The sequence below is a fragment of the Colossoma macropomum genome, unplaced genomic scaffold, assembly GCF_904425465.1.
Source record: "Colossoma macropomum unplaced genomic scaffold, Colossoma_macropomum, whole genome shotgun sequence".
NCBI lineage: Eukaryota > Metazoa > Chordata > Actinopteri > Characiformes > Serrasalmidae > Colossoma > Colossoma macropomum.
Window position 1 is genome coordinate 12,208,192 of NW_023494804.1, and position 24,525 is coordinate 12,232,716.

The 24,525-nt window shown below is 38.9% G+C and overlaps 2 protein-coding genes across 2 annotated transcripts; one reads left to right on the top strand and one right to left on the bottom strand.

Moving 5' to 3' along the window:
* Nucleotides 1–1,009: 1,009 nt before the first annotated feature.
* Nucleotides 1,010–6,951, bottom strand: arrdc3b (arrestin domain containing 3b). Its single transcript, XM_036595127.1, has 8 exons — nt 6,444–6,951; nt 4,573–4,654; nt 4,255–4,402; nt 4,041–4,143; nt 3,654–3,910; nt 3,385–3,547; nt 3,043–3,185; nt 1,010–2,934 (listed from the first exon to the last, which is right to left on the bottom strand). Exons 1-8 carry the CDS (start codon nt 6,721–6,723, stop codon nt 2,866–2,868), a joined length of 1,245 nt encoding a protein of 414 aa, XP_036451020.1. The 5' UTR covers nt 6,724–6,951; the 3' UTR covers nt 1,010–2,865.
* Nucleotides 6,952–19,665: 12,714 nt separating this feature from the next.
* nr2f1b (nuclear receptor subfamily 2, group F, member 1b) lies at nt 19,666–23,146 on the top strand. Its single transcript, XM_036595630.1, has 4 exons — nt 19,666–19,684; nt 19,936–20,358; nt 20,933–21,460; nt 22,822–23,146. Exons 1-4 carry the CDS (start codon nt 19,666–19,668, stop codon nt 23,094–23,096), a joined length of 1,245 nt encoding a protein of 414 aa, XP_036451523.1. The 3' UTR covers nt 23,097–23,146.
* Nucleotides 23,147–24,525: the final 1,379 nt, after the last annotated feature.

Below are 24,525 nucleotides of genomic sequence, written 5' to 3' on the forward strand. Positions count from 1 at the left end.
GGGCAGCTGTTCAACTCGGCAAAGAAAAGAAAGGAAAAACACACAGAGAGTCAGTTCTGTAATGGGTGACTGATCACAAATTATAGTGTTAGCAGAGCAGCAGAGACTCTGGCAGGTATAGAACTGACAGGGAAAACTAATTACCAAAGGTTTGACTATTCAACTGAGGCTGTGTCTGAATCCCAAACATTAACAGGAAGATTATTCCAGTGCTGGGGGGCTTTGTATGAGAAGGCTCTCCTCCCTAACGTAACTTTATTAATTCTAGGTACTAATAGTAAGCCAGCACCTTGTGATCTAAGTAGGCGTGATGGTTCATAGTGAGAGAGAAGTTCACTCGGGTACTGAGGGGCGAGTCCGCTTAGAGCTTTGTAAGTCAGTAAGAGAATTTTATAATCAATGCGAAATTTTGTGTAAGGTTGATAAAACTGGGCTGATATGGTCAAACTTTCTGGTTCTAGTAAGAACTCTGGCTGCAGCATTCTGGACTAGCTGAAGCTTGTTAAGGCTTTTGCTGGGACATCCAACCAGCAGGGCATTACAGTAATCTAGCCTTGAAGGCATGAACAGATAATCTACTTTTGAATATTTGCCTGATCATGTTAGGCTGGTTTAATTCAACATTAGGACAAACGTCAAGAGCAAATTTGTGCTTATGAAAAGTGAACTTACTTTTTGTTTTTCTTGACTGTCAACACAGGTGCATAATGACTGGTACAGAAAGGCTTTGATCATGTCATTTGACCCCAAATCTTCCCTACATCCGAGTAATTTGTTGATGTGTTTTGTAGAGATTTGTAAGAACCTTATTCACGTATTCATCTAACTCTAAGATGAAAGCTTGGAAATTGTGTTTGGCAAATACCTATCATCTTATCATCAATAATCAGTCAGCTTGCTGTTATATGCTCAGGAAGAATTACTGAAACAGTAACAGTACATGATGATCTTTAGTAGTTAAAAAAGAAACAAACAAAAAAAAAAACATGAAACAAACTAAAAACGCTCACTGAATACAAAAAGGCTTATTTATTTAACAGATGAAGACAAACATTCACTGTGGTGTAATATACATAACCTACAAAATCATGATACAAAAGTAAGCAACATGCGAAAGATACAAATCTATAAAAAGACACACATGCATAACAAACAAAATATATTGCACCTTTTTAAATTTCTAATTTTAGGAGAAGCTTAAATCAGTTTAGACCTTTCAGCCCCTGAAATGGAACATGAGGTAAAACAGATGGAAGTCTGGTTCAATAGCTATGCACCTGCCAGACTGAAATGCACATCTTGATTCATGTATGCACTACATATACATCATTATTTTGCAGTGAATTTCATTATTACCTGGAAGTGTATTTAATAGAATGTTAAGAGGAGAAGTTCCTATACAATGGTATATGCTAACTCATTTGATCAAACATAACAAAAAGGACACAAGTGTCTCCATTTACACTTAACACAGGATATTCCCTTTCAACCAGATAAATACAAACACAAGACACAAAGCATGAACTTAAATCTGGAAAGATTAGGAAAACTGCAATAGGCAAAAAGAAAATAATATTAATTTGTGCCAAGGCCACAGAACTATGTTCCATCGCTCAAAAGAAATAAGAAACATGAGTGCACCTGTTAATATGCACTACACCTGCACACTTCTTAGCGAATGATTTGTCCAACTTTTTCTGCTTGCTCTGGCATCATATTTGCTAAGGTCAGCTATATGCTATTCTTCAGACTTCAGCAGTTCCTCAATGAAAAGTGCTAATAATTATTAGGCCAACGTGGTCATGCTGTCACAGGCCATCATCAAGATTAAATGAGTTTGAAAACAAATGTGACACTCATTTAATTCGTATTACTTAAACTGACAAAAGAGGTCTGAGGTCAGCTCCATTGACTGTTATGCCAAGAACAGTTGGAGTTGTATATGAAAGAAAGGGGGGGAAGGAATGTAATTCCTCTTGCATCTCTGTACACCCTCTTTAGTCTTTCTGGTGATATTTGTTCACCACTTCAAGTAGAGCAGAGTCACATGACTCGGAGAGACAGACTAAGAGACTGTTTGGCTAACAAGCAAACCGTCTAAAAGTAAGCCCTTCATAGGCAGTAGGTGATCTACTGTTGTTCAGTGCATGTCCTGTACTTACAAGCATGCCAGAACTAATCTCACCACATACAGCAGATTTTGTTTTGTCAAGGAACCTCACCAGTTTTTGAAAAGTGAACATCAGGATACCATTTACAAACTCTGCCTCATAACTCAAACTCAAAAAGATGTAATGCTGCCACTCATTCATCTTGCCACTGAATAGACCTGTACAGACCTAATCGTCTCCATAACACCTTCTGCTTTTCTGTACAGCACTACTTATGGCTTTTAGTAACAAAGTTATATGGTATAATGCCGGTAGTCTTGTTCCAGTATATACAGGCACTGATACTTCACCATGCTGATTTGGAAATTACATTCAAACAGCAAATAATGAGAATCAAGACCTGATACTTTGGGCCACTGATCCAGAGCGCTGTGGATTTTCTTTCAGTCCATTCTGATTTAATGGGCTCAGCTTTACACTTTCAACTTGCATTTGGTGCCCAATCACCATGGATGGATGAGAGGATTACTTGAGATCTCCAGCAGGTTTTGTAGGTCACTCAGCTTTATTTGATCAGAGGGGCAACCTCACAACCAGGAGGGCACACTTTGCCATATCTCCTTGAAGGCAAACTTCTACAGCACAAAGCAGTCTGGTTCCTCATGTCTCTTTGTGGAAGAACAAACCCCAGTAGTGGGTTTAAGCTCAACAGATATGAAACCCCTGACATCACTGGTCAGGCTCTGTTCTTCCTTCAGCGAGATGGAAAGGCATCAGATCTTCTGTCCTGAGTGACGGTTGCCTGCTCTGGATTGGGATCAATCTAAAAAACCCAAAATCGTGGTAAATTTGTGATTATTTGGATTGAGAATATTACTTAAAAGAGAACAAAGCATTCCAGTGTATCTTTAATGCAGGATGTACAACGTACCTCAGAGTACAGGGGAGGAGGCTGGAAGCGGAACTCCTGAATGTAAGCAAACAGTGATCCCTCCAGTTCATCTCTCACTGCAGGGAGCTCAAAATTGTTCTGACGTTGCTCGTCTGTGACAACTTCAGAATAGTTTGGTGGGGCTGAAGGAAAATAAGCAAAGAAACATTAATCAGGGGCTGAAGAATACTTGATTCTAAAAACCTAATTTGAGGTTTCACCTAAATTCATAGCATAAATCACTCATTGTATAATTTCTATTTCCAATGCAAAGCCCTGGATCATGCTGTATTACAATTTACATTTTGTATATGTATTGAGATATGTAGGTTTGTGCTCTACCTTCAGGCCTCTCAGGCAAGGCCATTCCCAGCCAGCTCATGGCCATGCTGCACTGGCTGCTGACAGAAGATGTGCGACTGCCAAAAGGGTGTAGTGGTATGGTGCCAATTACCAGGGGTAGGTTTAGAGACAGATTCACAGCACGAGGGATGTCCACATACACCTGTGTGGAGGCATGACATTAGCCCATAACACATCAAAACTCCTGACTAGTAGATAAATCTGGTTATTAAATCAAAGCTAAATTATGGACCAAGTTTTGTTCTCACCATAAGGGAATATTCCACACGGATAATACCACAGACTAGGATAGAAGGGGAGACAGGAGGAATTTTCAACATCTTGCCATCCCAAGTTTCAGTTCTGCCGGATGGTAGAGGATCTCCACGGAGGTTAGCAATAAGCTGTTTGATCTCCTTTATCTTCCCTTTGGCATAGAAGGTTTGTGTTTGGTAGATGGCTGCTTTTGGCACAACCACTCGGGAGGAGCAATTCTCAATCTCAGCAAAGATCTGAATGGATTCTCCTGCAAGAAACCACACAGATCTATAACGGAAAAACACTTTTAGTTTGTATGTAATGCACTTCAAAATGAACACTAGCAGATACAGAAGTCCTTGGGCAGAACACCCACTTGTACATATTTTGCTTCTTACCTGGAGTGTAGCCTTTTCTCTCAATTTTAGCACTTAGTGAAACAGGCCCTGAGGTGCAGAACCAGCAGCAAAGTGTTTTTTCTTTTGTGCCAGCCTGGGGTGACTGTAAATACAATCAAATAAGCAAAGGCAAGTCACAGATGTACATTACTATACTGAATACCTTCAACTCTATCTGCCTTTCTAGAGGGCTTGTCTAATGTATTTCTCTCACCAGCAACAGGGGAGTGTTGATGTCAATGTGCTCAAAGACAGTGAACTCCTTCTTCACTTTCATGGGCAGGAGCCAGGGTCGGTGCAATTCAGCTTTCACCCAGTAGCGCACACTGCCATGCTTCCCTTCGAACGATGTTGCCAGAGGCCTAGAAGGAAAAAGAGGGCCATATTTGCCAAAAATGTTCATGTGATACAGAATATTGTACCTAATTCATTTAACAGTTCTTTAGGCTGTTTTAACAATGTGGCACAAATTATAATCTTTTTTCCACTATTGACATAAATGAGAGTTAGTAAGACCAGAGGCAACACTTACGTCTGAGGGAGTTCAAGGCTGAAAGGATACTCATGGCGCCCTGAGTGAAGTACAGTGAAGCCCTCTTCACAGTTGTCATCATCTAGAACAAAGGAAAAAAAATTCTATATACCAAACCTGAAAAATTATTTAAGTTCTCTAAACACACAAAAGTATTCCCATTCATAAACATGTAATGAGACATCAAAAGACTTGAGAACTTGAGAAACAAGTGTTCCATTCAATTCTGTTTGTGATGAAACAAAATGAGGAGACTGAAGAAGAGCTTTGTCCTCAAAAAGTGTAACCAGTACATATATTCAGTGGCAAAAAGTGATGTATGTCTAAGGTGTAACCAATTGTTTCCTCTTTTAACCCAAGGATATGTGTAATTATATTTGTGTGTATTTTCATAATACAAATTAACATATTTCATTGTTTTCTTAAAACATGTAAACATTAGACTTGTTTTCTTTATTAGAATTTTTTAAACCTCTGAGATTATCCTCTTTCTCAGTTATTTTGCTGCCACCTCAGCAATCCAGCACAGCCTAACCAGCAGCAGTACTGCTATAAACAACCACCAGGCTGACACTCAAAGGCAGCCAAGAGCTAGAAGAGACCGGACTAAACCGGTGTAAGCAGCCGCCCTCAGCCGGATTTCCTCATGCATACATTACTAGTAGGCTTTCAGTTGGCTGAGCTGGTTTAGAACGCCCCCATAAGGTACAGGCATGTGTAGTGCAGCACGGTTTCAAAGAGAAATAGAGAAATAGAGAATATGTTTCCAGACATACACAAACCAAGTTCATCTCACATTCAAATAACTACACAGACAGAAATACACTTACATTGATTTACATTTATTGGTTACATGCTTAAATACATGGCTACATATTCAGTGTACATGTTACAGAAAAAAAGTGTCATAATGAAACAAATGGTCCACTTGAATCGTTGAAATGACGAAAAAAGTTAGTGAAGTTCGCTTTGTTCCCCTCTCTCTCTAAAACCGTGTTTTTTCTCGTGATGTTGTGACTTGTTAGTTGGATATATAATATTTCTTCAAACGGTTTAAGATCTCCTAATGTGACGTAATACAGATAGGCTTTGAACACAACGCAAACAGGCCTTGTGCATGGCCACACAGCTGCAACTAAGTTGCAATACAGGCTTGACACTTCTGCAAAGGTATGAGGTCATTAGACACACACGAGTACATCCACCAATCAGAACGCAGAGGCTTGTCCGCACAACCCCCTCTCCACATCCAGTTTCCGAACAGGTTTAAACCGCTTCTAACAAAGGGCACAAACTTACTGGAATGCCCCAAGAACGAAAGTAATTGAATTAATTTGGTAATGTTTATCTTCAAAGTCTCCGTAAATCTTTAGTCGACGTATTTTTTGTAAAAGCTTTAAAAAAAGTTTTAAATCAGTCGATTGTAGTTGGGTAAAGATTTGCACGTTGTTTGTTTTGTACAGTAGCATATAACTATTACCGCAGTAAATTTGAATCAAAAAGCCACTTTTGTGTCGAAACTGTTCGAAAGGAACTGGGACAAATGTTTTCGTATATGGGTGAAATTAAAGAGTTTTGCGTAGTAGCATACAATGTAAGAGGCATCCATTATTTGGACTAAGCACCATCGCATCACTGAACGTTGTTTTAGAAACCTTGTAATTCCACTGTTTATTTTTCACATTCAACAAAAGCAGGTAAATTTAAGAAAGAATTGTGGCTGAAAAAATAACTATTAGTTATCAAAGCGAGAGAACCATTAAAACCAGCACAAGCACAATAAGGAGCATCTGTCATTGCAGCACTATATGAGCATCATTCATTGACAGCCCATTCGTTTCAAACAGTGCACAAATCTAAATGCTCCTTACCTCTATAATGTCCAATTAAGATGTCTCTATGGTTTAAATACTCCACTTCTTCTGTGTAATTTTGTGTGTAAGCAGTGTTGGATCCAGCATTGCGTGATTCAGTCCAACGAACTTTAGCCAGTCCTTTGGCGTGAATGTTCAAGGATTTAACACGAATTTCTCCGGTGACTTCGATGATCACTCTTCCTGAGACATAATCCCCACTTGCAAAAACGGGGACATTACTGTCATTAAAACAGTCATAGCTGACGAAGAAGTTCTTCACCTTTCCGAGCACCATGGTGTAAAACCGGCTTTGAAACAAAAAAAAGGAAAAGAAAATCTCACTAGTAAAGAGTGATCTTAATGCACTGACCAGTTATTATGCCATGCAGAAATGCTGCAGGCCGGTTCAGTGCTTTAGCTACAGGACACTCATTGAGGTTGCTTCAATAACAGCACTGTAGGCTGTTTGGAGCTACTGGCAAACGCAGCTGCCTCCCTGTGCTCAGTCAGGTCTTATAGCAGAGTTAGATGAAAAACAACCCTTCTGAGCATGTGCAGTCGGTCGCTTAGACTGCTGGGTCTTCCGCCTTCCTCCTGCTCGTTAGCCGTTGCAGTACACGGTGGAAATTAGGAGATACGCTCCATCACGATCAGTGACTTATGAATTTTACCAAGGATTGCTATGATCCCATTTCAGACAATTGCAGTCTATATTTATGAATAAATATCTCATTCATGCTAATTGTACCCCAGAGTTTACTTTGAGATACCCAGATGTGCATTTGCAGAGCATAATGTTTAAAACAATGATTTATGGCCAGCTTTTATAGAAAATAAAAATGCTGCTGATGACAATTAAGAACTTTTGTAACTATCCAGGTAACAAGTATCACTAATTATTTTACAAAAAAAAAAAATGTAAATAGTGATTAGCTGTACACAAGCTTTCACACTTAGGCATGGGCAGAGTTGCTCAAGTAAAAGTATTGATAGCCCTACTACAATGAAATATTATAAAGTACTACAACTTAAAATGTAAAAGGAGTGTCCTTACCTTACAAATAAATTGAAGTAGATGTAACAGTATCAGCATTTGAAAATACCAAATAAAGTACAAACCTATTAAAAATTTACTTGCAACATAATGTAACTATCCATATCTAGTAGTTGAATAGTAGTGAATAAACAAAGTCTATATGTGTAAGTCAATTTTCTGAAGGGTTAATTTACCCATCCATATTAATACTTTTACTAAAGAAAGTAATAATCTTTTAGAATAAGAATAAATTTTCATAATTTAATGCCACCTATATTTGCTTGCTGGGAAATTAGTAATCACAACATCTTAAGAACACTAAAACAAACAACGTTGTTGCTGGCAATAACAGAATGAAAGTGCAAATCATGTTCTGATACACATGCACTTTATTTTGCTTACATTTAATGTAAATTGGAGCATGTTTTTGCCCATTTCACTCCCACTAGAAGACAAGAGAAATTCTAAACTCTAAACAAATGTTTCCATGAATTCTATATTATTTCCTTGAAGATATGATTAGATTATACATTCCAGTACTGCTCCTAGCATTCCCCTCTAAATATCCTTTACTTCCCTTGATCTTTTGCTTCACCTAAAGTTTACTTAATGGATGGCTCCTGGCTGCCATCTGCCTGTTGAGGGTGGTAATAATATTCTTCATTCATTACTCATTATGCATTCATAAAACAGCTTTAAGTCTATATAAAAAACAAGGTTTAAGACGTTTGAAGACTTGGATGATACTGATAACATTAAGTTGTGTTGTTTATTAAAATATATAATAATCTGTATACTGTTTGATAATGTTGAAGAAAATACCTTCATTTTCCATTTTCTTACTTCACATTTATGAATATTCGATTTTTTTCCTCACTATGTTATACACCCAATTCTAAAAACGTTGTGACAGTATAAGAAATGCTAATAAAAACATAAAGCAATGATTGGTAAATTGTGTTTAATCTGTATTCTTTCGCCCAGAGAACACAATGTCCATTATTTCCATCATCGATCTGAAAGGTTGACTCATCAAACCACAGATGTTGGCATTATTTCTGGATGCTATTGACAGCAACAGACAGTTTATTTACCATGTTTTTTCAAAAGTATTCCTGAGCCCATGTGGTGATATCCATCACAGAAATATGCTGTTTTTTTAATGTTGTCTTGTCTGGGGGATCAAAGATCACAGGCATTTATTTGTGGCTTTCAGCCTTACCCAGCATCACTGTGAGGTTGAAGCCTATGAGTTCAGTGCTTTGCATGTGCCTCTCTGACTTGATGTTTAATGAAGAGCACTTCGTATGGTCTCCCTTGTGGCTTACTCTCTGCCAATGCTACAGTGATGTCAGAAATGGGACAAAGTACATCCAGTCTGGAGTGAGACAGCACTACAAAGAACTTTTAGGTGTGCGGTGAGAGAGAGGCTGAGCCCAGTGAAAGACCATGACGACAGGAACAGCACTAAGATGCTCCACAGGGAAGCCTGGCAAGACCTGACAGCAGAACCAGTGCAGGAATGCTCAATGGCAAAGCCGGAGCGGGAAGCTTGAAGATGAAGCCAGCATGGCAAGGCTCATGGCCGTAGGCAGCACGTTGAAGCACAATGGCGGTGCACGTGAGAGGGAGGCTGACGAAAGCAAAACCGTCAAAGGCTTCAGTGTGGAAACACCACAGCTGAACTTGGTGAACCTGCATTGCAGAGAGAGAGGACACTGGATCGTCAGATAAATGGATGCATGCCTCAGCCAATGGGTCAAGTGCAGCATGGATGGTAGACAGCTCATTGCGTTTGCCCTCATGGGCTTCCTGATATCCCCACTGTGACCAGGAATGCTCAGGCACACTGAGAGGAATACATGAAATGGCTGGGGGGTGATCATTGTCCAGCTCAGGTCAGTCACCAGCGGCGGATGCAGGGCCCCAGTGCGCATTAGTGGGAATTGTGCCAACATCGATGGCATGCTGGGCGGCGGAGACTGCGGAGGGCGGCCAGGTGTTGTTGCTGCCATTGCCCCAAGCTGTGCACTATGTGTGGAAGGATCTGTGGCAGCAAGGTCACAGCCCTGGGTGAGGACTGGAGGCACTCACTTGTGCATATGTGCTGGATGGCACTGTGCGAACCTTGGCTCAAGTTGGTGGGTCACTGCAATGGGTGGGATTTTGGCATGAGAATATGCTGTGACAGGAAAAAAAATAAAATTATGAGAAGAGAACTTGTGAAAATTTAGAAAAATAAAAATTAATTGATAGAAATCAACAAAACTGCTAAGAATGCTGTGAAGTTTTTTTGGACAAAAGATTATTCAATCTGTAGGACTGTTTGATCTTAATTAGATTTTCCTAAATAACTTAGGCATTATACAAGTAATACAAATCTAATTTCTGGAAAAGTTGGGACATTGTGTAAAGTGAGATAAAAACAAGAATCTGTGATTTGTTAATTCTCTTGAACCTTTATTTAACGGACAAAAGTACAAAGAAAAGTTTTCCAGTGTTTTCACTTACCAACTTGTCAACTGTATTTTGTAAATATAAACAAATTTGCAATTTGGTGCCTGCAACACCGTGAAAAAAAGGTAGGATAGAGTCATGTATACCACTGTGTTACAACATCTTTCCTTTTAATTACTCTTTTTAATCATTTGGGAACTGGGGATACTAATTGTTGCAGTTTTGCAAGTGCAAGTTTTGTCCATTCTTGCTTGATACAAGACTTCAGCTGAACAACAGTCTGTGGTTGTCACTGTCTGATTCTCCTCTTCATTATGTGCCATACATTTTCAAAAGGAGACAGATCTGGACTACAGGCAGGCCAATCAAGCACAAATACTGTGTGTCTACAAAGCCACACTCTTGTTGCAGAATGCGGCCTGGCATAACCATGGACCTCCCTGGAAAAGATGTCATCTTGATGACAGCATATGTCTCTCTAAATCCCAATATATGCCTCTGCATGAAAGGCACCTCCACACAAATGGTAGTCCACTGGCATAGGGGAGGGGCACACAGGGTATGCACTGCACTGCTTGATCAGAGGTGGCCCCCAGGAGGGGATGGTAAAATTTAAAAAATAGTAAAAATAAGAAAAATTCTAAGAAAAGCCCTGACGCTAGTCACTGGTCTAAAAAACAGTGTAAAAAAAAACAACAAAAAACAAAAAAAAAACAGTAAATTGTGTCCAATCAGCTTCCTGGATGACGTTAGGCCACCAAAACATAAAACCTGTTGAAGTGAGTGCAAATCTTGCTTAAGATGAGCAAACGAAAATACAAAGTGCTGCTCAGAAAAGGCACAGCCAACACAGGAAAGAAGAATTTAATGCCAAATTGCCAAAATTTTGTCTTTTATCTCCAATATACATGCTAGTCATTATTTACAAGGATGATCTTTCACCCAAGTTCCCATCACACATATTTTCCTTCCGAAATGCTCTCGGATCAGAGACAAAAATCATGAGCACAATTAAGGGTCTGACCAGGACCCTTTTGCTCCTGAGCCATTGCTCAGTTCTGTCCAGTGTGACAGACATGACCACTGCTCTTTTATTACATTACTTTTTATAACTGTGGCAAGTACAGAAAGGTCATTTTCAAAACTGAAAATCATCAAAAACCTAAGAAAGTCTGACGTTCCAGATCTGCTATTCTCAGCATCAAAAGCCAGCATGCTTGTTAAATGGATCTGACAGACATTGTGAAGGAATTTGCTCAGAAAAATGCAAGGAGGAAGGGACATTTTGGGCATTGTTAAAGGTAAGAACATTTTATTGTGTTCTTTCTGTTAGTATGCTTGAATACAGATCACTGCAGAGACAACTGCCAGCTTGAGTTTTGTCATGTTACTACATGCCAGTTACGTCAATAATATTTTTAGTTTTGCCCTCACAGTGCCTCCACCCTGCCTCTTGCATTGGACCCCAGAATTTTGCGCTACACCAATGTGCAAGTCACCCATATTGTGGGCACTGATGCACCCCCATAAACTTGAGAGAAGTTGGCTCTTGCACCTTTCACTGATAAAAGTCTGGATGGTCCCTTTCGTCTTTGGCACAAAGGGCTAAATGTACTTTTTCCAAAAACAAGATGAAATCATCTGACCACAGCGCACATTTCTGCTGGGCCCAGAGAACTCTGACGGGTTTTCATGCAATGGCATCTGATGGCTCAGGGGTCATGCACATTCGACAGTGGTTTCCAGCTTTGCCCTATGCAGACTCAGATTTTCACGAATTTTCACATTTTAACTTTTTTTCCTGTCTCAGCTAATTATGTTGCAGGTATCAGATTCAAAATTTGTTTATATTTACAAAATACAATCAAATTGGTTTGTCAAAACATTAAAAGTTAGTCAGTTAAATTAAGGTTCATGAGAATTAACAAATCACATCTATATGTATACACACACACACAGACACACACACACACATCAACCAGCTACTTCATTATACCTCGTTATATCTACATTCATTGTTCATTATTTCTGTACTTGCACTTACCATATATGTGCAATTTGAAGTTCTACAATTACAGATTGTAGTCCATCTGTTTCTCAGCATCTTGTTACTGTATAGTATGGAGGCATATACATTGGCTGCACGTGCAGAGTGGCTTTATTTGGAGCAGTACATATCCATAGTCAAAAAACCAAGCAGACAAAGCAGGGGTCAACAAAAAAGAAACAGAAACAATTTAAATAAAACACAGCTTGGTACTAGTAACACAGAGCCTTTGCAAAACACAGGTCAAAAATGGGGTATATATGTGGATCTTAAATGTCCACAAAATGAACTGCGGGTGTGTGTAGTGGAGGAGAGTGGGTGGAGCCAGAGAGAGTCCAAGTAGAGTTTCTCCAAAGGGTGCAGACATCAGGTATTATTTGGGTGATGGATCATTCTCAGCACTGCAGTGATACTGATGTGTTGGTGGTGTGTTAGTGTGTGTTGCATCAGACACAGCAGTGCTGCTGGAGTTTTTAAACACTCCAGTAAATAATACCCGCTCTATGGTGGTCCTGTGGGGCTCCTGATCATTGAAGAACAGGGTAAAATGGGGCTAACAAAGTATGCAAAGAAAGAAGTTAATATAATGAGATTTTGTTTATATTGATCCATTCATTATAAAAAAGCAGAAAATATAAATAAGTAAATAAATAAAAATTCATGATTACATGTATTATGATTATATATATATATATATATATATATAATATATATATATATATATAACAGGGTTGGGCAAAATACAATGGGATAGCTAAATACTAAAATACTGAATACTAGTCAGTAACATGTTCCATTATCGTACATAAAAAGCAATGTCTTCAGAATACATTTAGAATGCATTTGGAATACATCTTGGTAAGGCACATGGGAAAATCTTTATTTTTTAAAATATATTATTATTATTATTATTATTATTATTATTATTATTATTATGCTTTTTTATTTAATTCACACTGTTCCTCACTGTTTCTTGGTTGGAAGTTCTCTTAATGTAATTATTTTATTGATATATGTCATGAAAAATTCACATATCATTGAAATAAAGTTCCCAAAATGTATTTCCAAAAGTTTTTCCATTTTTTTCTTTCACCATCTGCTTTAGTCTACCACTCCTCCAATAATAACAACACTGTTGCTAAAATTATCACTCACACAGTCCACTACTAAGATTATTAGTATAATCATCCCTCAAAAAAGCTCAGTAACACTGAGATTAATAATTGATCACCACATTGATTTATCAATCAATTTAATAAATTAACTTTTATTACAACTTGTAAGTATATTGAGGATGATCCTGATTTACAATGTAATTTAGTGTTGAGTGTATGTCCACCATAGTAAATTATAACACTTTTCATAACAAAATAAATGACGTATCCTTTTGTACAAAATAATATTATTGGCATGTGTGGGTAGTAGGATGTTGCTTAGGCCCCCAGATAGCCCTGATTAAATATTTACAGAACTGTAATAACATTTGAATACTAGCCATGAATTACACTGAATATTAAACAAAACTTTTTTAAAGAAAACTTGCATAGTATTCCAAATGTAAGATAAAATATTTCAGAGAGATGAAATCAAAATTATGTAATTGCAGCAGGGGGCAGTATTGGCTTTCTCAGCAGTCAGAAGGACTGCTTAACTGAACGAAACCTTTTTCAAGTCATTCAGTATAACCAACATTAGACTTGTATAGCCAATAAACATGCAGCATGCTGAAATAAGTTATCAGTCCATTTTATTTGCTTTTATAGGAGGAATACCTTATAGAGTCAATAATTGTGATTGACATTCAGTGAAATGTTAATGTGACTGCAAAGACTCGTGTTGTGGCACTATAAGAGCAAAAGCATCTAGAACCGATTTTGAACTATTTAAAAGGATACAAAAGTGTTATTAATCCTGTTTATTTTCTGATGATTTATTGTTGGTCTGTCAAATAATGATTAAAATCAAATGCTTCTTTTTGGTGGGGGTGGGTTAGCTAAAGAGCGGCATTGGCCATGACTGAAGTGATGGATTAATCTGCCTTTCTCTTATTCAATTATCTCTGCACAGTCTTATGAATTCCATCCTCCAAATTGGGAACTGGTTGGCTGTCTCTGGGTCAGAGGTCATCAGTCTTAGTTCAAAGGTCAAACAGTGATTGAATGGGAGACCTTACATATATTTTAAGGTGGCACTTTGTTAAACTATCAGGATTCCTAATTCATCCACAATGCAGATGCAACAAGATTGTATATTATCATAATTATGATTTTGATCTGACAAACCTTAGATTTTCCCCTCAGAGGCAGCAAGCCCTTCCTTCATGTGCTGTTTTGGGAGTGTTCTAAAAGAGACTGGCAGAACAAGAACAATGAAGTAGTGAGAAGGCTGACATTGTTCCCACACTTTGAGATCTCTGACAGCCTGGGAAAGTAAAGACTTCCATCTGTCGGACAGGGAACCAGAAGGTCGTATGACCTTTGATGCAGCTTTGTCCCTCTGTAAACATGTATGACTAAGTTGGTGACAGATTGTGAACCATGTCTATGTTGCTCTCATGGGAGGCTCTATGGCATTACATACAGTAGAATGCCATTTCAATTTTATGTGATTTCGTGAGAAACATAGTTGGTAGCTTGGTCTTATGACAACCTAAGTATGCCACTCATGCTATGGTATTTGAGGAGTTGAGGAAGAGAACAATTGAAAAACATCTCAAGACAACATATCAAAAAACATCTCCAGACAATAAATAGTAATCATAAGACCTCTAAAAATGAAGAACTCCTTGATGAAAGTACAAGTTCTGATAAACAATGTTCGTTTTCATTATGCCTTCATTTACTTCTAATCAGCCTTTAATCCATTTTGCATTTGCACATTTTAGTATTGTTCAGAACTGGTACATAACCAAATGCCTTTTTGTCGTCAGGGTCAAGAGTGCTAGACCCTGCCTAGTTTACAATACAGTTTTACGGTTTTATAGCACCCAACATATAAGGGCTAATGGTGGTTAATAGAGCAGAATGGGGGTCCTGACCCTAATATGACCTCTCTCATTGAACATACTAGTCACCTCGGTTAGCAGCAGTAATGACAGCCACACAAGCAGGGAAAAAACGTATATTAACAAGTTTATGTAATGGTCATTGAAATGATTCTGCATTTCGGGCTTCTTAAGATGCTCTCATTGCTACATTCTCAGAAAAGAAAAAGGTTCTAATCTCTCACTGGGGGTTGCCCCTCTTGACACTGGGATGGCACCCTAAAGTGTACATCTTCAGAACATTTAGTTAGGGAACATGTTTATACCACAATCCATTGCAATTATATATTTTGTTCATTTGTATTAACTCCACACACTCAGGCCTGTCTCCAGGCTTTTTATTTCATTGTTCTGTTTTCGAACTTTGGCTTATGAAAAGGTACAAATACCTTTCCCCTGTGAAAAACTTATTTAAAGTATACAATTAGACATTAAAACTACTGTTGTACCTTTAAGGGTACTTTTACATTATTTGTACCTTGATGAACGAAAAATGGACCTGCACAGCACCTTTTTTTCTGACAACGTATGTGTCCTTTGTACTAAACTAAAGGTACAGTAATTAAACTCCGTTCAAAGGGGTGCAATGTCCTGACTGATGTAGCGAGTTCAAGCTCTGAGAAGAGTGTCAACGTTGAAGAGCTCTTCTGCTATGAGTATGCTATTTGAAATTTTAGTGGTAAGCCTCTTTGGCAGTTTCAAAGAACTTCTGAACACTGTAACCCCTGATTGTTCTACTCTATTAAAGAATTGTTGCAGGGGGTATCCAGACCAGTTAAGAAGACATTTTCTTTACTGATCAGTATCTACAATGTCAATGATATAGGGACTGATAATATTTATAAAATTTAATATTTGGGTAGGTAGGAGCAAATACAGTTTAACCTCCTAATGGCATATCAGACATTATGATCTTAGAAAGGGGCTAGGTAATCTATCAAATCTCAGCCTTTCATAGGATATAAAACCAACCAAATATATATATATATATATCAATCAATATATGTATGTATCAATATATGTATCAATATATGTATGTATCAATATATGTATCAATAAATTATTATTTAAGCATTATTCTAATTCACTACTTCTGATATACATAGTCTTCTATCCATAAATAAAGTGAGTGGTTGAAATAATAACGTGGCTGACTGCATCGTATTCTTTTAATTTTATGCAGACCTTGAAGATCTCAATATCACTGTAGTAGTGCACATATACCTGTAGTGTGTTACTTAAGACTCTCATGCACCCATGTCGCTTCTCTCAGAGAGCCATCTGCTTGCAGTTGGATTCCATAGAGCCCTGGTCCCTCCATAGGTCAAACAGGTCACACATCTGCATGTGAAATGTGACACCCTTTGACACTGCAACGTTGCCCTATCGCCTCAGTGGCCCTTTGTCACATCAAACGTCAGCACCAGACTGAAACCTGTTGACTTAGAGTCTTATGTTCATCTTGTATCATGTCTGAGCAGGAAAAATTGTAACACATTAATACTCCCAGTATAACTGTAAGCGTTTGGGAACTGTAGGAGGAACGTAGGAGACCACTATAGTTTTGAAAGTGAAATGTTTTCCCATTCTTGTTTGATATAGGATTTCAGCTGCTCAACACTTTGGGGGCTCATTTGTCATATTTTTCATTTCATAATGCGCCAAATGTTTTCAGTGGTGACAGGTCTGGACTACAGGCAGGTCAGTTTAGCACTGGGACCCTTTTAATATGGAGCAACGTTGTTGTAATACATGCAGAATGTGGTTTGGCATTTTCTTGCTGAAATAAGCAAGGCCTTCCCTGAAAAAGATGTCATCTGGATGGTAGCATATGTTGCCAAAAGATGTATATATCGTTTAGCATTAATGTGCCTTCACAGATGTGCCAGTCACCCACACCATGTGCACCTAATACTGGCTCTTGAACAAGCTGAGTGGTCTTTAGCGTAGGGGACACAGTGTCCATGATTTCCAAAAAGATTTTCAAATTTTGATTCGTGGGAGCACAGGACACTTGTCCACTTCTCCTCAGCCTATTTTAAATGAGCTCAGGCCCAGAAAAGGTGGCAGTGTTCCTGGATCCTGTTTATATGTGGTTTCTTCTTTGTGTTTTACAGTTTTAACTTGCGTTTGTGGATGCAGCGATGAACTGTTTTCACAGACAGTGGTTTTCAGAAGTGTTTCTGATCCCATGCAGTGACTTCCACTACAGAATCATGTCTGTTTTTAATGCAGTGCCACCTGAGGGCCCAAAGATCATGGCCAGCAAATTCTGGTTTTTGGCTTTGTCCCTTGCATAAAGAGATTTCTTCAGATTCTCCAAATCTTTTAATATCATCTACTGTAGATGATGAAAAGCAAAGGTTCTTGGCTATTTTACTTTAAGAAACGTTATTTTTGAATTGTCGCACTATCTTTACTTCTGAAAGACTCAGCCTGTCTGCTGTGCTCTTTTTATACCCAATCATGTTATTAACCTGTTGCCAATTAACGACCAGGTGTTTTTTAAGCATTGGAACGTGTTGCTGGCATGAAATTCAAAATGGGTATATATTTTTCAAAAAACAATATAATTTCTCATTTTCAACATTTGATATGTTGTCTTTGTGCTATTTTCAATAAAATATAGGGTTTAAATGATTTGCACATGATTACATTTTGTTATTATTTTAAAATTTTACACAGCATCCCAACTTTTTTGGAAATGGGGTTGTATTATTTTTTGTTAATATTGTTTATTTATGCAACATTTAAAAGAGAGCAAGAGCAATTTAAAGTATGTCAAACACCAGGTAGCAGATACTTACAAAGCAATGCCTAATTTGGGGGCACATTTAAGTTTACAGAGTTCCTTCGATATGAGTAGTCTTTCACACACATATTTATATAGTGGGAATGGTATATTTTTTAGCAGTGACAATTTTTAAAATTTAAAATAGGTAAGTGTATATTTTAACATAGACACTTACTGCACTGTTAAAAATATTTTGTGGGTAGGATGCCCTGTATTATGCCTCATTCAAAAAGTTGCCCTAAAACGCTCCTTATAACTTCAGCATGAATAGGTGGGTCTAAACTGCTGTAATCTGTAAGTGTATATAAGTTAAAGTGTTGGTTTTAGTGACATCACAAAAACAAAGAACTCAAAACAAATCATGTTTACAGTATAATTTCCATTTCTGGACTGTATTTACTGGCAACTGAATGGTATGCTTTGAAACTTTACATACCACATCAAATTATTTGGTTTCAAAAAGGAAAAATGGGTTCCCTGCAGGCCTGCCAAGTAGGTTTTTGTCCTTGTACATTTGTATTTCCACTCAAGTTGCATTTTGGAGAAGTGCTTTTATTTCATCTTCAGTCATTATTTCATAAAAGTAATAATACTTTTACCTGAGTATTAGATTAGGCTACTATAACCTATTGGTAACTACTACCCAATCTGTAAATTGTGTAGTTATAAGAGTTAGGAATTGAAGTTTGGTCCCACATAGGCTTTACGTGGTTAAATGGCACAAAGCAAAACAACAGATGAGCAAAAGCAGTCTCAATTAGTCCAAAACTCACAAGCAAATGAAGATCTGTTCTTTTCCATTCTCTGTGTAGACAGATCTAACATGGATAAACACACCCATTCTGTGTGTAGATCGATCAAACATGGTTAAAGCATTAAATTCCTTTCCATAAACGCCAACACACAGTGAGGTTAGTCTTAAATACCAGTCTTAACCATGTTCTCAAGAGCAGTACCCCTTAATATGACCTTTGACCTAGGGGCTCAGAACTCCTTAGCTCTTTGTATTGAGTCTCTTGAATCTTATTTAACCTGCTGACAGATATGCCATTTCCCACACCTCCTCACGTGTCTAGGTTTATTATTAAAGTTTTGAGGGTGATTGGGGTTTCAAAGCATGAACATTGATATTTGACCACTGATTGTGGTGAGATTTTCCATGGCTCAGATTAAGATGAGGAAAATTTTAGAACAAACACGTTTTGTTGATCTAGGCACCTAAAAAATAATGTATAATATTACAGCTCTGTTTTTCTTTTATACACTAGGTGGCAGTCCCCTCCATTCAACGCAACTTCTGAGCCTCAGAGTCCTTTCTTAAAGTAGCATCCAATAGCACAAGAAGAATGTTCACAAGTTGTTTCTCGAATAAAATTAGCTTTTTAAATTTAGACGTAACAAAGAAATCTGATAACTCCAGCCCAGTGTTGCACATTGACTAATGCGCAGCTAGGCGGTTGTTCAGTCGTTCTGACTTCAGCTGGAAAAAAGTCAAAGGCAAAAAAAAAAAAAAATGAAAAGGTGAACACACATCAGCAGCAGTTGGCTTTGCAGACCACGAGGCGAGAGGATGTGAGTGAAAATGGCCAATGAAAGTGCGCTGAAGCTGGCAGGAGCCTCCCACTCAACGCTTATGACCTGATGGGGGTCCTCCATAGCCACGGAGTACGGCTCCTGACCACAGAGCAAAGGTGTGGCCATTTGTACAGAAACACCTCCAGCGCGGCTAGCATGTCACAATCCATCCGTTTCGCCTGATTCCAACACGCCGCTCCTTTCAATGCCTTATTTATTGGGAATGTATTTCAAGCCCGAGAATCTGCCCTGCTTCATTCGTACCAATGTCAATCATGTCGGTGGATGGCTGCGATGCGTCTTGGTATCAGATCCATTCAGTCTAAGGATATGAATTAAGCATTTTAGAGCTCACTTTACGCCTGGAGGACACAAACGCCACAGTGTTCCTTCAGACTTTCCTAATGGACCTGATTACCGATCGCAAAACTGGATTTCGTCGCTGATTTCCTGGCTTGGCTCCTCTGCATGGATAGAAACCGATTGTTCATCTGGTTGCACTCCAGTGTGCACTCTGCTTTGCGAAAAGGTTTTATTAACTGGTGACATTTGCAGTCCCGTACAAAGACATTGCCATGTTGGTCGGAGTGTGGAGAGATCCGCAAGAAGGTCTGGCACGAGGGTCTCTGGACGGCACGAGCGCATCACCCACGTCTCACAAACTGCAGGCAGGAGAGCCCTCAAGGCACGGAGCAGCCGAGCACAAAGCGCCTGGGGAACCTGGCCAGCCCGTACAGCCTGGGCAGAATGGCCAGAGCCAGCACATCGAATGCGTGGTGTGTGGAGACAAGTCGAGCGGCAAACACTACGGCCAGTTCACCTGCGAGGGCTGCAAGAGCTTCTTCAAGCGGAGCGTCCGTCGCAACTTAACCTACACGTGCCGCGCCAGTAGGAACTGCCCCGTGGACCAGCACCACAGGAACCAGTGTCAGTATTGCCGCCTCAAGAAATGCCTGAAAGTGGGCATGAGGCGGGAAGGTGAGTCAGAATGCGCGCGTGGATTGAAGTTTCTAGTTTCAGGAAGCTCTCTGATTGGGTTTAAGTTCAAATCGATTGTTGGGCATCTTGCCAGTTTAAAATATAACCTAGTGTTACATCAACATCTACAATTCTGGACACAGATGAGCACCGTGAGAGCGAATTAAACGCTAGGAGTTTTGTTGTGCTGTTTTGTTAAGCGGTTTTTGCACATATCCATTGCAAAATACCTTCTTAAAGTCAGTTACAGTGTGCGGTTGGTCTACGAATAGTAGATGATAAGCCAAGTGTGTTACTTGAACACTTGCTCTGTTGTTTCTTCCCACGGAATTCTCAGTCTTAAATTCATTCTTAAAGCGGTAATTTTTGTCCAACTGCACACCAGGTGTCAATTGTAATGATTTAAAGGAGACTCCAGTTAATATAGAGACAATAATAATAATAATAATAATAATAATAATAATAATATAATAGACAGCTGTAGCAGGTGAAAAGAAAAATGAAAGTCACAGTCAAAGGTTTTACATAGAATACATGAATATATATTTCCTCTGCTTCTCCTCCTTTTTGTCAGCGGTTCAGATAGGACGAGTGGCTCCGAGTCAGCCCAACCCGGGTCATTACGCGTTGACCAATGGCGATCCCTTGAACGGCCACTGCTATTTGTCCGGCTTCATCTCGCTGCTGCTCCGCGCGGAGCCGTACCCCACGTCTCGGTATGGCAACCAGTGCATGCAGGCCGGTAACATCACGGGTATCGAGAACATTTGCGAGCTGGCGGCCCGTTTGCTCTTCAGCGCGGTGGAGTGGGCCAGGAACATCCCCTTCTTCCCGGAGCTGCAGATCACCGACCAGGTGTCCCTGCTGCGCCTCACGTGGAGCGAGCTGTTCGTACTGAATGCGGCGCAGTGCTCCATGCCGCTGCACGTGGCCCCTTTGCTGGCCGCTGCCGGACTCCACGCCTCTCCCATGGCCGCCGACCGAGTTGTGGCCTTTATGGACCACATCCGCTTCTTCCAAGATCAGGTGGAGAAACTCAAGGCCTTGAACGTCGACTCGGCCGAGTTCAGCTGTGCCAAAGCGATCGTGCTCTTTACATCAGGTACAATGTCAAGCTAATGTTTTTTTTCTTTTTTTTAGCGTGGAATCGTGCTTTGTTTGAACTGTTCCCCTATTTGAGAACAAAGAAGGAGAAAGATTTAATACACCATCAAATAACCACAACTTCAGTCAATGAACGGATCACATTCACGTACCCATTAGATTTTAATGGTAACAAATAAAGTATTTTTTCTTTGGATATTTTGTAGACCGTTCTGTTGGTTCAGTTGTGTATTGATACGATTCCACCTTTATTGTCAGTAAGGGAACACAAGTCTCCAAACACTTGTTTTAATTTCAAACATAACAGCATTATTGCTATGCTGAGCAAGCTATGTTGATGTTTCTATGTTTCTAGAAAGAATACTCAGTTGTGTGACTTTTTAGTCATCTTTCCAGGAGGTTTGACTGCTTGCTGGAAGACAGGCAGATCCTGCTTTTCATTTTAACAGTACCTTGTGTAGCTTGATTTAATTTGAATATGTTAATTAAATTAACCAGACTTTGAAGTCACACTTGTCATTATTATTATTATTATTATTATTATTATTATTAATAGTAGTAGTAGTAGTAGTAGTTAGTAGTAGTAGTAGTAGTATTTTATCGTCGTATTATTTTGTTTTGTTCGAGTTTTTCCTTATTATTTTGCTGCATGTGTATATAAAGATGTATGCGAAGGCAGTCAGAATTAACTACTGCTTGTGTGCTAAACATAGCTTTATGGACAGCTGATTAATTGAGTCTAGTGGGGAAATCTGTTCATATATTATCTTTTTTCCACTAATTTGATAATTAGTTTTACACTGTCACACTTAAAAAATAACTGTTTCCCGTGTTTCTTGGCAGCAATGAAGAGCGTTCAATCATAATATTGAGGCCTACAATAGAAATGTTACTGCTGTAAAGCACAGTTCTCCCAGCACCCCATTTAAAATGTGCTGGAGTCTAAGAAGTTGCTTGGCCTTTTAAAGTGTTCATGTTAAAAGCTAGAGCAACGTCAGCCAGCCATGGTTAACGTTGTATGTTCTTACTTTTATCTTGACAAACAGACCAACAAGAAGGGTTTATGGCATGGATGAATGATTCTAGGGAAACCCATTAGTCCGTATAGAACATCGACATAATGTGAATGTTCTTTATGTGGAGGTTCTTTAAACTTTAAAAATATTCATCACATTTCACATACATAAAATATTCAGTTCTTCTGTAAGGTACCAGTCGTTAAAATATTTTTTAGGTAACCAAACCTGGGTCTTTTGCTACATGCTTCAAAGAACCCAAAGCTTTCTTTCCTAAAACTTTTTGAGGTTGAACTTCCGGTGTTTCTCGACTCCTCTTAACCAACGTGCCTTGTTCCTACAGACGCATGTGGCCTTTCCGACGTGCCTCACATAGAGAGCGTGCAGGAGAAGTCCCAGTGCGCGCTAGAAGAGTACGTAAGGAGCCAGTACCCCTCCCAGCCCGCGCGCTTCGGAAAGCTCCTCCTGCGCCTCCCCGCGCTCCGTATGGTCTCTTCCTCCGTGATCGAGCAGCTCTTCTTCGTGCGCTTAGTAGGTAAGACCCCCATCGAAACGCTCATCAGGGACATGCTGCTATCAGGGAGCAGCTTCAACTGGCCATACATGGCCATCCAGTGATGGACAAATTACGGCCAAGGATGCAGCATAACTGGCCACATTCAACAGTCAACGTTTGGTGAGCGTTTAGGAGGATAATTCATCACCGTGTACAGTGCACGCCTACGGAATCTGGTCTGCGTTCCCTGTCGTGTCGGTTTATAGACTGTGCAGTACAAATAACCAGCGCTGAATGAACTCCTAGAGTCAAATCGACAGCAACCTTAATTCTGCAGGAGCGAATTTTAACACTGTATCCGTTTATTTGAACATGTGAAATTCCTGAGATACTTTTACCTTTCTCTTTTTTGTACGTATCAGTCATAGGATCTGTCGTAAATACAAAAAACTTCTATTTCGGTGTCCAAGTTGCCTATTTAAAGCGTTCAGTACAAATGCAATCTTAATTGAAGTATTTGAAGGAGTAGCCTGAAACCTATGCCTTGATTTTTGAATATCATACTACATATACAAAATGGACTCCGTTATTACACGTTTCAAAATGCATGATAATCTGGAATAAGGACCAGCATGTTCATATCGTTTCATTAACAAGGGACCAATTATTTATTTGACGGAATATATTTCTTTTTTTTCTTTTTTTTTTTCGTGTATTTCAGATGCATCATTTAGATAATCAACCACAGCACTTAGGCCTGAGGTAACAGCTGTCTAATAGCGTAAATAATTTGTGAATTATTTGTGTCTTTGTCCACTGACTTGCAGCAGTGAAGCACAAGCTGTGTTGCCTAAAATCCAGCCCTACCTAAATAAAACGTGGGAAGGTGGACCCATTTGAATTTATGTATAGTGCAACATTTGATTAAAAGATTTTAATGGCCTGAGAATTTGAGTTTTTCTTTTCTTTCCTGAGCAAACCTTTCAAAAAACCCTAGGCCTAGACTGGCATCTATCTATGTCATGATCTATAAGATCCTCATATTACACAACGTAAATTGTAATGTAAAAAAAAAAAAAATAAAATAAAAAAATAAATAAAATAAATTATGTAGATATTTAGTGAGCTAATTTGAAGTGACGGCTGTTAGTTTATCTTTACCTCTCCCCCTTTCCCCTTGTCTCTAGCTCACCCTCACAGTCCTTTTGTTGATATATGCTCGTCTCTCTTGAATTCCATTAACGAGCCCAAAGTTTTGGGCCCAAGCAGTTCACTTCATTCAATCTCTACGGGTCCCTCTAAAAATGACATGGTGAAAAAATAAAAACAAATAAACAAATACAGAACGTCACATGACTTACTTATTGAGTGTTGTATAAAATGTCATTTTTAAACAATTTTTAAATCTGTAGAAGGGCATCAAAGCCACCAAATTTGCTGAAAGAAAAAGTTAAATATTCACGTAACCCTCTTCAATAAGTATATATATATGCAGGAAATTAGTTGTGTTTTTTATTTAATATAATAAAAAGCTAACATTCGGCTGTTGCT

Coding starts and splice junctions, on each gene's coding strand:
- nr2f1b (XM_036595630.1), top strand. Junction 20,359..20,932: donor AGTGGGCATGAGGCGGGAAG/GTGAGTCAGAAT, acceptor CCTTTTTGTCAG/CGGTTCAGATAGGACGAGTG. Junction 21,461..22,821: donor GATCGTGCTCTTTACATCAG/GTACAATGTCAA, acceptor TTGTTCCTACAG/ACGCATGTGGCCTTTCCGAC.
- arrdc3b (XM_036595127.1), bottom strand. CDS start 6,723: ATGGTGCTCGGAAAGGTGAAGAACTTCTTCGTCAGCTATGACTGTTTT. Junction 4,403..4,572: donor AGCCTTGAACTCCCTCAGAC/GTAAGTGTTGCC, acceptor TTTTCCTTCTAG/GCCTCTGGCAACATCGTTCG. Junction 2,935..3,042: donor CTCCTCCCCTGTACTCTGAG/GTACGTTGTACA, acceptor TGGGTTTTTTAG/ATTGATCCCAATCCAGAGCA.